This window comes from Neurospora tetrasperma (assembly GCF_000213175.1).
Source record: "Neurospora tetrasperma FGSC 2508 unplaced genomic scaffold NEUTE1scaffold_81, whole genome shotgun sequence".
Taxonomy (NCBI): domain Eukaryota; kingdom Fungi; phylum Ascomycota; class Sordariomycetes; order Sordariales; family Sordariaceae; genus Neurospora; species Neurospora tetrasperma.
The window spans coordinates 8,897,610-8,915,269 of NW_009799179.1; the positions used below are offsets into that span (position 1 = coordinate 8,897,610).

The 17,660-nt window shown below is 50.3% G+C and overlaps 4 protein-coding genes across 4 annotated transcripts; 2 read left to right on the forward strand and 2 right to left on the reverse strand.

Annotated features, from left to right (window-relative positions):
- Nucleotides 1-2,205: 2,205 nt before the first annotated feature.
- On the forward strand, nt 2,206-3,206 carry NEUTE1DRAFT_115376 (uncharacterized protein; the record flags this gene model as incomplete). Its single annotated transcript, XM_009858875.1, has 5 exons — nt 2,206-2,328; nt 2,694-2,744; nt 2,787-2,905; nt 3,003-3,091; nt 3,166-3,206. 5 exons carry the CDS (start codon nt 2,206-2,208, stop codon nt 3,204-3,206), a joined length of 423 nt encoding a protein of 140 aa, XP_009857177.1.
- Nucleotides 3,207-3,993: 787 nt separating this feature from the next.
- Nucleotides 3,994-6,627, reverse strand: NEUTE1DRAFT_93022 (uncharacterized protein; the record flags this gene model as incomplete). Its single annotated transcript, XM_009858876.1, has 3 exons — nt 3,994-4,865; nt 4,928-6,202; nt 6,368-6,627. 3 exons carry the CDS (start codon nt 6,625-6,627, stop codon nt 4,142-4,144), a joined length of 2,259 nt encoding a protein of 752 aa, XP_009857178.1.
- A 6,030-nt stretch (nt 6,628-12,657) lies between these two features.
- Nucleotides 12,658-13,241, forward strand: NEUTE1DRAFT_56043 (uncharacterized protein; the record flags this gene model as incomplete). The annotated part of the gene is made up of 2 exons (XM_009858877.1): nt 12,658-12,818; nt 13,124-13,241. The coding sequence occupies 2 exons, from the start codon at nt 12,658-12,660 to the stop codon at nt 13,239-13,241; spliced, it is 279 nt and encodes a 92-aa protein (XP_009857179.1).
- Nucleotides 13,242-14,052: 811 nt separating this feature from the next.
- Nucleotides 14,053-17,185, reverse strand: NEUTE1DRAFT_93026 (uncharacterized protein; the record flags this gene model as incomplete). Its single annotated transcript, XM_009858878.1, has 2 exons — nt 14,053-14,250; nt 14,312-17,185. 2 exons carry the CDS (start codon nt 17,183-17,185, stop codon nt 14,206-14,208), a joined length of 2,919 nt encoding a protein of 972 aa, XP_009857180.1.
- Between the last annotated feature and the right edge of the window lie 475 nt (nt 17,186-17,660).

Here is a 17,660-nt window from a genome sequence, read left to right on the forward strand (position 1 = left end):
TCATCCATGGACGAAAGATACACATTGCCTGGTAGGTTATGGTGTGAGGTTCAACATTAGGTCGCGAAATCGGTGCCGTTTCCATCTCACTAAAGGTCACTCCCTATTCAAGCTGTCTTTGGAGCAGGCTCTCCTGGTTTTGCCTGTAGGTAATGTCCAAACGTCATTATGATAGGTTTTGCAGTTGATGATTCGGTATCATGTACGATGGTCTGGCAGGTAAGTGATGTGCGGGTCTTGAGGCATTTTGTTTCCAATCAACAATCAATCTTCACTCATTGCCACCGCAACTCGACAAACCCAAAACCGGTCAGCGGACGGCTTTTCTCCAGGTCGTTATCGCATCTACGTTTGAAGAAGGCAACTTCGGTGAGGTGAGACAAGAATCTGAAAGCCTGATGAATTGCACACATTTTTCGGATAATAGTCATCCCTAGAGGTAGTCAATCGATGATCGGATAAAGAAAAGCGCAGCCACTACGACTTGACAAGGCACGAAGTAGGCAACCACTTAAGCCGCTGACACAAGAATGATCATATCGAATCACTACTATGGACGCCTAGAGGTAGTTGGTTTCTTCAAATTCCCCGACTTCTTCAGCCGAAACAGCGAAAATGATACAAGACACCACCATGAGTCCGACTTACCCCGCACCTGCTGACCCCGCTCAGCCGAAGCTGAATATTGCAGCAATACTAGCTATAGCTGAGCTAACTTGAAGCCATGCAGCACTTTCGGTCAGGATAAGGGCTTTCGCCTGAGCTTCATAGAGGGGGGAGGTTAATACCGATGAGGGGTAAAATTGGTAGGCCAAGTATCTTTATCTCTCTTTTGATAATATCTCGAGCAAATCTCTGCAGTGAATACGCAAGGAAAACATGCATTACCAGCGTTATTTCAGATGTAGCAATATGCACTAGTAAACTGCCGGAATATAGACGGGACCTTGGAATGCCCCCGGGAGGGGGGGTCCGTTGTCTCCGAAGCCGTAGCTACGAAGATGGAGTTCGGCCTGGCAGGACATTGGATCCGGGCGGGGGGGCGAGAGGATTCAGAACATTTCGTTGGACTTCCAAAGCAGTATCGATTAATCGTTTCCGCCCCCAATTCACGGGAAGTAGGGGGAGGTAACACTGATCGGACGGAAAGTATGCATGATCAAACGTATTCGGTTAGTTCTCAGGTTGTGGGAGAAAGGTTACACACCGTTACAACAAGGCAACTACGTTGCGCTCGGTTGGACTCGCGTCGTACATATTTTGAAGATTCTTTCGAAGCGCCAAGGCTTCCTTCGCGAAACGACTGCCATTCCAGAAAATATGGAACTGCCATACATACCATGGTTCTGACGATGCGTCGTGATCCAATCCGCCTACTGGTGAGTACCCAAGTAGCTTGATATCCCATTGGTGGCAGTCAGAACATGCCATCCTTCCAAGTTCTAGACAGCGACAATTCCGACACGACTTAGACAACGTCTTGTCCGATGCTACCTCATCAACCGAAATGTCATGAAACTTGCTTAGTCTCGACCTTGACAAGGCAATGCGGCATATCCATAGTCTGATAGGTTTCGAATTTCAGACGCGCCAGCCTTATGGGCAGGCTTCCACAGGTCATCCTTGCTAAGCTTTGGAGACTCGTTACCTCAACGGCATATGATTATTAACATCTGACATATAAGGCATCCTCAGCCCGAGCCACCTTAAAAGCCTTTTTTTGATGTTGTATGCTACACAACGTACACTGGGACTACATTGCCGATTTGCCATAAACTGCTTGACCAAGAACCGGCATGAGAACAGGAGGCCGAACCGCACGATTGTCAGGTCAGACTTTAGTCAATCATAAGACGAAGAGGCGCGGCACACGAATCTGTGACCTTGTAATTGTCGATTCGAACGGGGGGCGGGACAGGCGGGCGCTGGGCGACGGATCACACCATGTACCGTGGCACGGCAGCGGCAGCGCCGTGAAAAACACAGATCCGGTGGACATTTGGGAGATTTTCTGTTTTGGGGAAACCACTCAAAAGACTAAAGGGGTGTGACAAACCAAGATTGGCACCAGGAACGTACCTAGATGCAAATTTGTTGAGCCGCAAAATAGACGCAAGTTACAAGTAGTTACACGATTGGTGGCTGCACACCTCTGCTGGAACGACATTATCATGATCATAGTCCTCGGAGACTTCATTCGTGAACATGGACCTACATGACGTCCAGTGGCCGCGGAGGACTGACAAGGCCACCAACATAGATGATGTAAGCGCGGACACAAGGACACTGGACAGTTACGAATATGCCGGTCTCAACGCCGATGGCAAGGTCCGTGGCTGGTGAGATCAAGGTCAATGTTTAGTCAAATGATTGGGGAGCTTGAAAAGTGCTACTGCATATGGATACATGTTTCCACCTCCGAATTTTCGGTGAGAGGACTTCCATCATCACATCGTCAACGCCGCTTCGATAGAGTGTCCACTCAATCGTTCACACACTCATTCACTCAAACATTCGCGGGGCGGCGTACAATCCGGAAACTCGCTTCAAATTCCCAAACGTAAACCTTACTCGGTGGTAATCATCAGCTTTGGCCGAGAACATCTGAGCCCCTCCCTGGACTATCTTTTTCTTAGCGTGGTCGCTTTATTTTTCTTTTCTTTTCTTTTTCTCTTCATTTATTTAAATTTTAGTTTTTTTTTTCCTTCTTCTTTTTGGACAAGGAGGGGGGTGGGGGCTGGACAGTAAGATTGTGTAAATCTGAGATAAAAACAATTAACGTGTAGTACTTGGAAGCTTGGAAGATGATCTTACACTTACTTAGCTCACGAGTCTTTACGATCCTTGTGTCGGATTTGGAGGCTGTTGGCGAGCATTACCGTGGCTCCGGAGTGAAGTGTCCAGGGTGAGTCGTCGAGTCTTTTCAAGAATCTGAGTCTTCAGTATCAACAGTGCCGCATTCCTGTTGCCTAGAGTGGAGTTACATGCCTACATCTTACTAGATTGGCAGGTCCTACCCAAGGGAGGATCGTGGCTGCGGCGTATCAGTGCCCATATTCAAGATTGGTGCCAGTACCGAGTTCCTGGGATAGTATGAGGCGTCTGGATCGTCATTTTTGCCCTTGCTCCCTTTAGTTGGTGTTTGCCTTACCAACGATGGCACAGACCAGTCGTTCATCATGTTCAATTTCCTCATGATGTTTTGAGGTCTTTCGGCCGCCGGAAGCATCGGAATATCTCCCTAGGGTATTAATTTCCGCGTAGCGAGGGATAGTGCCGTAAGGCAATCGGCCGGGATGCCTAGATGCGGAAATTGCTACCTAGGAGCCTAGTTGGATGAAAGAAAAATTGAAGTTCTTGAGCACTTGCTGGGGGCCCGTTTTCAGGGGTCTGGATTACACATGGGGTCAAAAACAGCACCCAGTGTCACCCTGTGGCGCTGGATACCAGATGTAGAGTAAAGTAAACAAACCCCTGAGCTGAAGTAACTGTCCAAGCCCCGGAAGGTTGTGTACTCTGTCTTTATTCTACGGAGAATTAACACCAATGGAAATCAAACGTGTGTTCCCGTCGTCGTCTTGGGGGTTTACTTTCGTTCCGTCATTGTCGCCTTGCTCAATAACATGTGCTGCCTCGCTTATAGCCTTACGTATCGAACATTTACACTTGTTCCAATGTTCACGTTCTCTCCTCCTGATAACGCTTGTTACCTGGAAGTTCATCGACGCAGCGTGATTTGCTTACTCAAAACTCGTACAAATCTCTTGACTAGTATTACTGATCTCTTTCACAATTACAATGCTACACATTTACACTCAAAGGCCAAAATGGCACCTTGAACACGATTTCCTCTGGACTTCACCAAGTGAAACCCAGAACCGTACACGCTTGAATACCTCGATTGCTGATGTACATGTAAAAAAGAGATATCAAAGAGCAAATTACCCAGTCTATCTGTACGCTAAAATGAGAGAGAACGTCTGAAGCAAACCAAAAAAAAAAAAAGAAAGAAAAAAAGAGAGGAAACCCTGGCGGCTCACCTGTCTCCCAGAGTTCCTGACGGTCGCAAAATGATATGTAACGTATATATGGATGATTTGGATGCACTTGGTACCCGTAGTGCACCCACGCTCGCGTCTGATCAAGGGTGGGCGGCCGCATCAGGCAGTTCACCGTAGTCATTGCCTCCTCTCTGAGACTCCAGCTCATACTGCGAGTGCACCCCGAACCGATGAGTCTTCGGGTCGTATTGAAGCCATTTGCCCTCTCCTTCCATGGCAATCCGATAGCCCAAGTACAGAACCCGTGTGATTCTTTCATCGAAGAGGGAAGCCGATTCGAAATACTTCTCGTCGTCGATGATCTTGTCTTCCGAGAACCAGTCGCTGGGAAAAAATTTCTCAACCCACAGAAGGCCGCGCATGGCAAAGTCCTCGGGCAGGGGACGGGGAACCTCTTCATTCTCCGGTCTGGGAAACGAATCGCTCTCAAACCGGTCATAAGCGGAATAATCGCGAAGCAAGGAGTTCAGCTGGTAACACACCAGTCGCCAGGGAAACTCCGGTGCAAAGTAAACCATGGCCTCCGGCAGAGAGATCAGATGGTAGACAAAGGCAAGAGTGGCATGGAGATATGGTACCACATTTAGGTCGTCCTGTTGTCTCAAGACGACATCATGAGTCCTGTTGGCCAATCTCAGAGCTGTTACGAGTTGTAGATCTGGTTCCGCCCCCTCGATGCCAGTCATGGTTTGGTCACGCGACTCATTATCGACGCTTGCTTTTGCTTTTATGGCTCGATAAACTGGGTTCTTTTCATTACCCCAACCAATGATGGCACAGCAGTTTGCAATAGCAATGTGGTATCTGTTTGACGTTAGGACTAGAGACTTTGAAAGAAAGAGAAAAAGATGCACAGTCACACATACCCAGGCTCTCGCCACTGATATCCTGAAACTTGAATGTGATTACCAAGGGGTTTCAAGAAATTTTCCATATAATCCTCCAGCTTGTCCTGAGACTTGCCACTGAACATGACGCCATGGGTCTGGACGAATGCGAGATCGATATGATGCAGCCTTGAGTGACGACTTGAATCGGGACCCAAAACAGGATCGAAAAGCGTCATGATGCTGTCACGAGCCGAGTTAAATGGGATTGCAACGCAGAGAGATTTGGCGTAATAGTAGAGTTGCTGCACCGCGTTGGGCCGGGAAAGAATGGCGAGATGGTGGTAAAGACGCCCAGTAGTGGGAGACTTGTCGGAAGCTTTCGAGTACCAATCCCGGCTCACACCAGTCCATATCTCTCGGTCACGAAGGTTGCCCTCCTCAATGGCCATCCGATAACGGCTCAGATCCCCGAGACACTCAATCCATGTCTCTTCAAAAGCAGGCACAGTTTCGTACAACAATGCCATCATCGAGTATGCCAGGTAAATGAAAGTGAGCATGTGCTCGAGGCTCCCTGGGAGACGATGTCTTAGCAGTTCAAGGAAGCTGTGAATCCCGTGCCTCCACATCCGGGCCGGCATAGCATACTTGGCGGCTAATCGTCTTAATGCCGGGCTCGCGGACGGGTGTTGAGAAGCCAGGAAGAAATCGTGATGCTCATGAAGCAAAGTGCGGTGCAGAGCGATCAATGCCTGCCATTGCTCATGGTTGATGGGCTTGCTGGCGGGATCTGTCTCGGCATTCTGGGCGTTGTCGACCTCGATGCATTTGCTCTCGACCATAACAAGGCCGGCATAGATGCCCTTGACCTCCGTGACAAGCTGTTCCTGGGAAATAGCACGTGTCTCGGGCTGTTTGAGGAACCCAATCGACATATCTTCAGACTGAACAGGGGCTCGACTGGGTGCGTTTTGGGACTGTTGACTCTGGCGGCGGGACTTGGCCTGCGAAGCAGCTAAAGGTAGTTTGTGGCTTGTGGCAACGTTTGACTTGTCGTATGGCTGAGTGCGAGTCCGAGTTGTATCATTTTGGGGATCCCACAGCATTCCTTTTTGAGTTGGTCCCCGGTCAAACTCGGCACGCGCATCATCCGTCAACGCACTAGCTCCCTGACGGCCAGAAGTTTTGGAGCGCTTGGGGGGGGACTGGCTACGAGAGCTCTCCCTTTTGTTGCTGGGAGAAGGACTCTTTGTTCGGAAAGCACGGTCTGGTTGCGCTTGCGCCACATTGGCCGATTCTTGGCCAGCATTTCTTGCCCAGTTTGACGGCCGGTTGGGGTCTCCAGGGGAAGCTGCCTTTCCGGATCTAGAACTAACGTCTATACCTGGGTTTCTGATGTGGTGCATGGCTACTGTGAGTACAAATCTCTGTATCGGGGAGGGAGGATCAGCAGGATATGGTAGGGAAATGACCAACCTTTCACTTATATTTGTAGGCTGAGATGCCTTCCACTGCGCATTCAACCAATCCTCTTTTTCTTTGTCTGATGTTTTGCTGTTATAAAGTTGGGCGTGAACCGATTTGATGTGAGCCTCAAATTGCACATAGTCGGTGACGGCTGGGAGGTCTAAATTGCAAAGGCTACAAACTGCCGGTTTCTGCCTAGATCGTGCCTGTTTTCTTAGATAGTTGACAAAGCCTTGTCCAATGTCGACCTGGGGTTTTTGTGAGGCCATGACTGGAGGTCTGCTTCCTTGTAGGCGTGTGCTTGTGCAAGTGTGAACGTGACTCAAGCTGACCAACAGCCGCAGAGGCGAGTGACTTGCGATTGATGCGCCAGAGAATCCCTCGAGACTTTGTGCCCGTGCGTAACAGGGGTTCGGCAGTGCGATGATACCGAAATCAATACAAGATGCTGTGAGGAGCCACGTTGTCCTACGGAGGCTCAAAAGCTGACAAAGATGGTTGCGAGTGATTTTTGTCGGAAAGTCGACCGCAAGTAGCTTGCCGGGGGTGTTGTCGTCGAGAATAGCGGGGTGACAATGAATCGAGATAAGTGTTTCTGCAAGGCCTCATGAAGCTAAAAGCTGATGACGCGAACTGCCAGGAGTTTGAGCGACAGGACGGCAGACAGCAATGGTGTAGTAACAGTCTATCAGCGTCGCGCGGTACTGGCGAACATAACAAACGGACGACTTGGTACGGTAAATCCAAGTTTGAAGCCTAAATTCAGAGTGGCCTTCCTGTAAACATATTCAAAAAGAAATGGCGTTCAATCTTTATTTCAAAGGTATGAAGTTGCGTAGGGAACTTTCGACAGCGAGGTTCAGCATTCGGTACCGTAACATTGTTCGACGGGGAATATTTGGTTGCCTACATGCGAACCATTCGGTACCTAGGTACTTTTCTGTCCTTGCGTTACATGGTCCGCGCACTAGGTACGTACTTGCGGCTCAACTGTTTCTTGGCGCAGCTGCAAGTGCTGCTCTTGGGGCCCATGCTCTTACTGCCCACGAAAGAAAAATGAAATGTAAAGAAGCATTTCCTGACCATCCTGCTGCTTAGACTTCCCTTTGACATCGCCAAAATGATGCAGCACGTCTGCGAAAGTGAATGAAAAGCTGGAGAGGGATCATGTGTCGCACTCTGACGATTCACAATGCCCACCTTATGCCTGTGACATTTAAAGACATGATAGAACCGCCAGGTGACTACGAAACAATATGTAGTTTCGAGCGGTACATGTACGTAGGTATTCACTCCTTCCGGGTATATGGGCAAGTATGTAGTCCCCAGCCTTCTTCTTGCCAGTACATACTAGGTTCCAGAATAGTGGGTAAGGGTTGTTTTCGCATACCTCAAGCTCTCGATCACTCTTACTCTATTCATGTTTTCCCCCATGATAGACCGAAAGCCGGATACCATGTCGGCCTTCTTGTGTAAGTGCGTTGAATACCTAGTGCGCTAACTATGGTGTGTTACAGTCCGTCAGCGTGTCAGCTTGCGTCTCTTTGAAGTCAGCCGTGACCGAAATCTGCCTCGAGATGTGGACCAAGCTGTTCTATATCGCCCATCCTGCAGAACTCGAGATCGAAGAAGCCTGCTACTCCATACTAGATCTAAGCAATTCGGCTGTTAGGCGCTGTCGCAGAATACTAGACCATGGACTTTGAACCAGCGAGAACAAAAAGCCTTGCGCGCCATCTTCACAGACATCATCCATAAGCCAACTCAACATCAGCTCCAATAAACAACAGCCTAACACTGTATCCCATGCTGCCCTTTTCTGTTTCAGTTTCTCTGTCAATGTCATTGATCCCTGATGGAGCTGAGGTAGCCTTGAAATACAGATGGCGAACTTCCCCTATTCAGCAAACATTCTATCTGAGGTGTTGCTGAAGCCTAGGGGGAGCAAACACTCGGGCTGTGACATGTACAAGAAGACAATCCATTCGGGCATCCATACCGATGTCCCTACCCTACGGTATCTTTCCCCGACAATCGAACATAAAATCGCATCACAGCCTAAGGGCGACCTAATGCGACCACAGGGCAGGGGGCGAAGGAGCCCTCTCGGAGACAGCACTTCATCCAGCCGTGCCTGAAGGACCGCCGGTTTTCGGTCAAGTCAGGCAGGCTGTCGATATTTCTCTATTCCGGCCGGTTTGCCAGGCAATTCATGGTCTTGATATTGGCTAAGGTCAGGGTCATGTGAGGCCGAGAAGGAAATGCGGGTTGTACCGTCAATTTTCGACGTTGCGTGGTTAATTTGCGTCGTCACACGTGTCCGCGCCTATTCACCAAATCCTGATGCCTGAATAATGGGGTCCGGCCCGATGAATGTGGACAAAGATTGTTCTCGCTCCTGAAGGGGTATTTCGACGTCAGCCTTGTTGATTCACAAGCCACAGCCTGCCAATGCTGCCTCTCATGTGATTACCGGTAATTGATCATATATTTTCTCTTTGTGCGGCTGACAAGCCTCAAGGCTCACCGAAACTCCTAAGCGCCGCTTGCCTGGATTGGGATGTGATGAAGTAGCCGCAAATTACCTCTACCTTGATTCCAACTCAGTTATACTTCGGATCCGGGTATGATTAAGTACCTTTGCCAAAATCGGGAGTTTCAGCAACAAAGAGGGCCGCCCCATCACATCATATCCCTCCTGAGATGCATGTGATAGGAACGCCGATCGGGCATGGTGTTCTAGATAGTGTCTGTCTTGCGCCAGTTATCCATCAGAAAGACCATCACAAACATAAGGCACAGGGGCAAAGATGATCGTTGCTTAATTACAACGATAAGATCAACACGAAGCCGAAGTCCATAATGGCTCAAGCCTTATGGGGCCTCAAGACGTTAGGGGCAGCCCAAAGGAGCGATGCGAGGAAGATCAATTTCTCGTTATGGACATCGGGATGTCCCTTTATTGCGGCAGTAGAACTATAGAAGTGAGACATATGGGTGTGCGACCAAACAACCCCAGATTTTGCAGGGTTGGGTGTTATATCAGCAAAAAGGGTCAAAAGGATCATGACGCAAGACACCCGATTCGGTTTTTAACGCATCCGCAATCGGACTCTGTGAGAAAGCAGCTATCCATTGTGGTCAAATTCACGATACTTCATGATAGCGAGGGTAGGGTGTCTGTCTTGGCACCCTCCAAGAGAAGCGTCAATCAACAGAGCATAACGGACCACTCCGTTGGGGGCCAAACCGCGGAATTGAACATGTCCCTATAAAAATCTTGCTGACGGAGACATCGATTCAACTGAAGGGTTTTATCCCTTTTGGCCCCTATCACGCGTTCCACTGACACTGGCAACTGAATTGTCAAAGGGCACCATACACTTGTCAGGAGATTCTCACACATGTTCCTGACCGCCCATGATCTGACAACGGCGAACCCCCGTCGAACTTGGAAGGCATCATGCACGACAAGGTCGAAAACATATTCTATACATCGAACGCCAGAAATCGGTTGATGCGAGTGGGTCAGTCAAGTGTTGAGTGGTTTAACAGGAGGCTAACAAAGATGTTCAGGCCCTTGCTTCTCGTCGTCCAGTGTTTACCTATCAGCAGCTTTCGAGCTGAAGTAGACCACTGATAGGACAGTCGATTCCAATGGATCTATATCGTGGCTAAGACCTCGTTGGAGTCCTTCGACTCTTCATACGCGCTTTGTTGGGGTACTTCGTTGGGTTTTCAGTTTCCTTGACTGCCCGACCGATAAATAACGAATCGCTAAAACTTTCCGCCGAAATTCTTTGCGAATCGGTTCCAGTGATTCGAACGGAATAAATGCAGTATGTCTCATCATCTAAAGAAATCCACACGTCCAGTAACTAGGACTTTTCTCACCGAAGCCTTGATCAGACGAATGCTCTACATACCTGGACACGCAAGTCTCCCTTGCTCACTCGGCCGCCTCCACAACCCTCGATACGCAACTCAACGACCGAAACCAGCATTCAACAGTGATCGATTAGAGACAGTTGCCTTGCCTTGACTCTCGATATGCTTGTTTTGGTGCGTAAGGCGTCCAAGTACTGATGCACCATCCGAATTCGTTGTTCCCAGCTGAATCCAGATTCCTTGCTCATTGCATTAGCATTTGCTGCTATTTGCCCGGGGAACAATCGGCTCGATTCCTGTGCGCTAGTTTGAAGGGTAGCAAGCAGGCAGGGAGCTGCACTCAGGATGGCGCTTGTGTCTGACTTATATACACACCGCCGTTTACGTGGCAGTTAGAACAAGGTGGAAGTAATAAAAACGCCCAACTGAAACCTCGAAGCTTTATCAATCTCACAGGCACCAGAACCAGACCGTAAGTCCTTATCCGACAAGCGGCTCTCTACCACGTTTGTTCAGAACCAAGGCACAGCCAGGGTTTATCAGCTAACCAATGAGCAAATTCTACGTTGTCGGATACACTTTTCTATGTACATCCAGCGCCACGTCTACCTCACCCAATCTTTCTCGGATCAGGCATTAAGAACAGGAGGTCGGAAGGTATACTTTCTCAATCGGAGAATGCCTTGTCTGCCCCGAGCCAGGTCACTGGCACCGAGCCGTTGGATGCTTGTTGGCATTCTAATTTGAGCTTGGGTTTTCCGGGGCAGCCCTAAGCATTTCAAAATATGTTTCTGTCAGCTAAGCCGCCGGGATGGTACGACTTGGCAGCGAGGATCGACAACACATAGGGTATTGTAGCCTGAATTTGGGGATTCTCAACACCCATATGATCCAACCACTGGCCTCTGGATGATGAAGATACTCGCCTGCTATACCACGGAGGATGTTCGGATTACCTTGATTGCCGGAAGATCTGGGGCTTCGGGTTGATCGCACGCATGGCAGGCTATACGTGTCGAGGCGTTCTTTAGGTACCCAACGAGTGATGACACAAGCAACTTCATTGGTCGTGCATGGACAGTAAGTTGATGACATGAGTTGCCTTCTGTCGGAGAAAGGTTCCTGGTGACGACTGATTGATGAGATGACGCTTTAGGTAGCGCTAAGGACCTGCGGATCACGGGGATCTCAGTCTTGCTGCTCCAAACCTTTCTCAACTCCGATTTGCGCCCAAGCCGACCTCACAATGCGCCTTTTGTCTTGCTTTCCTGAACTACCAGATCTAGTTGGCCGACATGAGCCGAATAAGACCGCCACGAGACGGGACCTTCGAACCGCCATACCTTAGTTTCACGGTCTTGGTCGCCTTGTTGTTTCTAGTCCCGACACCGAATCGCGGCGAAACCTGTGTATCTCACACTAGATAGCAGGCTGGCTGGGAAACACGGCGTCTGGTCGCACGATGGCGTTGATGTCGAAATGGAAGGCAATCTACTCGAGGCGCCATTGTCTCGGCTCAAAATGTGACTTTGAAGCTGGAGAGGGTCTCGCAACTATCAGGTCATGTGCTCCTTTGCGTACAGCCTTCGAGAATATTCAGCTGGAAAAACGGTACTCCTTTACGCCTGCCATAATGGCAATCATGTATAGCACGCTGAATCCGGGGTCCTTGAACATTATTAGCTGGGATATGAGCGCATTCAGCTGAGGTGATCTTGCTATGGCCGTGTTCAATGCCTCGAGTCGCCTGTGTTGAGGCTGATAGCGGGCCGAAGCATGCATGGCATCCGGTTAGTATATAAGCCAATCGGACTTACCGGAACAATTCGATTCCTGAACTATAGACCGAAAATAAGGACCCGGGCTCGCCGGGGAACACTATGGCTAGTACATACTATTTGCGCCATCAATACTGACTTTGCGCCGATTATAAGAGGCGAAAGGGGATGGCGTAGCAGGTGTGGCGTTACCTCCCGGCTGTAACATACACTACATTTCCTGCACAGCCACCACGCGGCTAAATCATAAATACCTAGTTTGTGTAACCGTGAAGCCGAGTAAACGGATCCAAACCGAATCTCCGGAACATAATCGCCACTCAGTGTGATCTCCTAACTTGAGAGAATGACTGTCCATCATGCTTTCAGATCAAGCACCGGTTATGACTGGAAACACGATCAGCAGCTTCTCGGTCCTTAGTAATACTGAAGGCCTAGCATCTTAGCAGCTCTTGCTTGGATGTGGCAGTGCTGCTCTTGTCCAGGCTCTTCCACCTCGTCAACGCTTATCGGCCCATCATCACGATCACCTTCATATACGCGTATGACGCGTCCTCTTACACCTACTCCGATGCTCGCCCAAATCGAAAGTCCCAAGTGTTGAGTACTTGTGGCAACCCCACAATCGCCACGATGGCCCCGAAGTTTCAGAGAGCTCTATCCAATGGGGCGAACAAGAAGAGAAATCTTTTCAAGAACGCGTATTCGCGATTCATCGTTTTGGCAAGTGCGGTTGCCTTGTCGGGGATGGTGTCGAAAAGGAAGGTGTCGGCTTCACTTTCCAAGTTCGACTGGTCAGTTGTTCCGTGAAGAAGGGCGTGAAGGTTACCCAGAGTCTGGATTAATGACTGAGTGGCTCCGGCGGAAACCACGGGACGGCAAATTTCTAGACGATCAGTGGCATTATTAGAATGACTGGTGTTCGTGGAGCCTCGAAAGTCGAATCGGCATGGAGGACGGGTAGTATCACGTCTGGCTTCAGCTCGGCCGGGACGTCGAGCGTTCACTCAGGTCCTTGTACCGGGTCTATCCGTCACTGTATTGGACAGTAAGACGGCAGGAGGCGGGAAGACTTGACGCCTAGCTAGGGAGTGAAAAGTCAAGAGGCTGTAGAAGATGAAGAGGCTCGTCTCTCGCTGATACATGCCATAGAGCTAAGCAAGGCGGTCCGGAGGGGTAAGGAGGAAGGCCGTTCGGGCGGGCACGAGTATCCATGATGACTGGATGAGAGGCTATCAAGCCGCGTCGAGTTGTTTCGGATGATACATGGGTGATCATGGTGCGGTGTGACAGATGAACCAGGTGATGTCAAATCAAGCGCTGTGGTGCTACTTACGTTTCGCGCTCTTCATCGGCAGAGAAGCAACGAGCAGAATGACAACAATCCAGACTACACAAGCGACTACCGTCACCGAGTTTTCCGCCCGAGCAAAATCTTGTCATTCACAGAACTTGAAAATTCTAGAAAATAGCGGACTGGCATGGCCGGGCTGTGAAGATTGCATGATGGAGCCAGGGGCAAGCTTCACGAAGATATCCAACGAATGATCATAATCGTTGGGCAAAAGCTGAGCATTATGGGAAGAGGCGGCGGTCAATGTTGGGTAGTAACAAAAAAAAAAGGGTTACCTCTGGAGAGTTAACGAAGGTATTCAAGGAAGCTTAAGTGGTATTGGACGCCGTCGGTGAAAGACCTTCCAGTTCTCTGTTCGTAGTGTTGGAACCTGACAGGGCTTCGATCCCTATGATAATGGAGGATTGTTATGTGGGGAGGAGCGACCAAAAATGAAGAATGTGGTAAGGAAGGAGTCAGAATTGGCATGGCCAGGTTCCATGTGATGGATGCGGTGATAGAGCATGAACACAGAAAGGTGTCGCGAAAGACGACTGTAAGAATTTGAGGAGAGATGCGCAAAGAGCAAAGAATCATTGAAAAGAATTGATGTGATAAATGTTTACACACACTAGCCCACACTGGACTGAAGAGCGTCGCATAGCTCTACTGAATGGCCATTGAGGGATCAAAACTTGCGAACCCAGTTATTTGAGTCCCAAAACAGGTATGCACTGCTAATTTCATGTCATTAAAACGTTTCTGTTCCATCTTCATGTGTAATCCTTCCATATAATCAAAGCGCCGTCACTTCCAGTGGGAGCCATACACCAACCTGAAACCTACTTTTACATCGGAGCACCCCAAAGTGCGTTGATTTGCTTTCTCCGAACCTGAAAAGACAACCTGTTAGTTGATGTTTGCTTCCACTTATCACACAAGGTTTTTGCTTACCATCGGGCTCAAAATCATCACACCAGCCGTAATCGCCAATACAGTTCCAATAAGAGTGACCTTGTTGAAGCCCTTGCCGAGAATGTCAAATAAGAAGCTCGGCGCTACCCTCGACCCAAACACATCGATGCCATAAGCGAACACCAAGCTGGTACTCTCCACAACTGCCGGCGCGGCAATGATCTTCTGCACGCCAATTACGTCCCTCTCGTGGGTGTGAACGCTCTTGGGGTCAATCTCAATGGCGGGGTGGTACTTGATCAAGCCTTCCTCGGCCTCGGCGGCGGTAGGGTCACGGCCAACAGGGCGGCGGGGCTCGAGGACCATGCGCGGGATACCGACGATACCGTGATTCTCCGGGAGGTAAGCCAGTACCTGGCGAGAAGTGATACCCTGTCTGGTCTGCGTGACCTCCAGCGCGGAAATGGGAGCGCTGAGAATGAAGGTTTGAGAGACGACCGAGGGCAGAGGGACGTCACCCGGAGCATCGATGGGCCCAAGAGAGGAGAAGTTCTCGGCGTCACCAAGGACACCTCTATCGTTGGGCTTGTCTGTCTCGTAAAGGTCGGAGACGACGATCTGGTATCCCTTGAGAGATTGGGCGCCGTCTCTGAGGCGGTACTGGCCAAAGTAGGTGCAAGTAAACCAGTTCTCCGCCATGGCACACTCAATGTGCTTGTTGGGGTCAACACCCTCGTGTTTGGAGGAGGCCAAGATCTGTCCGGAGACCGTGTCGAGCAGATAGATAACGAGAGAAGGAATCTTGGTACTCTCATCGACTGCGGCAACAACAAGGGTGTTGGGGTTAAGGTACTTGTACTTCACAGTTCGGTCACCGAGGACGCGACCAATGGAGGCAACGGCGTCATGAGGAGGTCTGGCAGCAATGTCGACAATTCTCTGAAACTTAGGCAACACGAAAGTCCAAGAGACGGTTTGCTTTCCGTCAGCAATCGCCACGCCCTTCAACTCTTTATCGGAGCCACGGACCACAGCAACCTGGTTAGGGAGTATGTCAGAGGTCAGGCCTTGAAGTTCACCATCCAAACCAACGGGGAAGAGACGAGGTCCAGAAACGGTGTTGAGAAGAGCAGCGCTCTGGGTCGCAGGAGATCCCTCCGGCCCCTTGCTCAACACCTCTATATTGAACGAGGTACCCGGGAGAATCTTGACAGTTGTCTCATCGTTGTTCGTTCCAAGGATAGTGACAATGCCCGTCGAGTCATCCGCCTTGATTCCAGCAACAGCCCACTTCTGGCCCGTGGGCAGGTCAAAGACCCTCTTGGAAGCCAGGATCTTTCCGTGGTCACCGGCGTCAAGGACGTAGATCATACCGCGCCTTGTAGCCAAAACAACGAGCTTATGGAAGCCAAAGGTGTCCCGGGCAAGCTTAACATCGTGGGAAGAGACCTCAGTGCCAAGTATACTGCTCATCAAGCGGGTAGGAATGTTTTTAAGGTACGTGGGCAAGTACTGGAGATCTTCAAGATGACGCTTGACGCGATGGATGTAAGCCTCGAGAGGGTTGCTGTGAGCCTCCTGTTCCAAAGTCTTGGCGAGGTTTTCACTCTCAGGAATCTCCACGAAAGTGGCCGCAACAGCTCCGGTCAAGCCTTCAGGACGAGACCAGACGACGTCTCCGTTGCGGATAAGAATCCATTCGTCAGTATCTGTAACAGCAGCCGACCTGACGGCATAGCTATCGGTGCCGGCCTTCTTCACAACCTCGGAGACTCCATGAAGGGCAACCAGCCTGGATTCGGTCGTCTTCAGGGGCCATCGCCCGAGCACGGTGTCCGAGGTAGACGAGAAAATGACCAGCTCCTCGTCAGTAATACGAGTAAAGTAGACATTCGCACCGTTAGAGCTGGTGGAGAAAGCGCCGGGTCCAGAAGTGAAAGGGAGCTGATAAGCCTTGGTGATGACGTTTGTCCTAAGATTAACGTGGTACACCTCAGCAGTATGGCCGGTAGAGGTTTTGCTGTGCACCAGAAAATGCGGCTGAGACTGGACAATATGGGGAGCATGTATTTCGACGGAGATAGTGTCGGCGGGCAGGGCGAATTCCTGTCGGGTCTTTTGCCCCAGAACACTGACACGTAGCTGTTGACGAGTGTCGTCGGTCCAAGCAATAATAGGAGCCGCAGAGTTAGCACCGACGAGAATGACATCGTCCTTATCGTGAACATCCGCCTTGGTTCCAAGCACCAGCTCATCCTCGCGCTTCCCGCTGAGGGCATCGAGGATTGTGACTTTGAGGTTGTAGGCGCCGGCAGATCCGCGAAGACTAATGACGAAGACCTTCTCAACATTGGTGCTGACCTGAAGGGGCACGTCACCGGAGGTCTCCATATATTCCCACACAACCCTTCCGTCGTTGCCACTCAGCCTCCTGAGCACAGTCGACTCGTTCTCGTCGAACAAAGCCAGGATATCCTTCCTGTTATTTTCAGTCATCTCCATGACCTCGAGGTCCTTAACCTCCCCCGCAAAATCCATCCAGAACTTATTTCTCCCGTTCACGGCGTCCCACGCGTGTACCGACTGGCCGTAGGCGCTGGCCAGCCAATTTTGGCCTTCGCCCGCGCGCAAGAAGCCGCCGCCGTCCGTAATGGTGCCATTAAGCAGTTGTCGCCAAAGGATGGCACCGCTGCTGGGATTAACGGCGCCGAGCACGCCAACGTCGCTTAGGGTATAGAGTAGGCTCGCCTTGTCGTCTCGCCTCGGCTTGTGGAAGAAGGTAGTTTCGCGTTGGGGGAGGCCCAGGAGCTCGTAATGGTAGTCGATGTGGCCGACCTCATCCTGGAAGACAGCACGCACCGCAGATGGCAGCGCGACCAGGAGGAGCGCCGATAGCTGGGTCGGGAGGTGCATGTCGATTTGGCCCGCGGCCAGGAATGTTGGGAATTGATAAGTTGGAGAAGTGCAGTTACGGAAACGCGATCGCCATTAGCATTTGAGTGGCTTGAAAGTGTCGTGGCAAAAGCAATCGATTTTGTTGACGATGCTTGACACAAGCTCGAATTGGGCAGCAGAAAAACACCGACCCAGTGTAAAGAGACAGATGACGCGAGAGGACAATTGGATGGAGCTGCCTGGCTCCTCTCAATGTTGGGAAGACAGATTGTGACGTTGAAACAACCTTAGCTCTCCCCTGTAGGAGTCGTAGCACCTGAAAGCGTCAAGCGGGGTCCCCGAACTCTGAAGGGCCCGGCGCTCCCCTGGGCTGTCCAGAGCTCCCCGCTGCTGTACTTGTGGATCGCCATCCGGATCCTTGGCATCTCCATAAACATTCACATTGGATCCAGAAAGGGAAGCTTCCGTTCAAGGTGACACCGCGATATATACG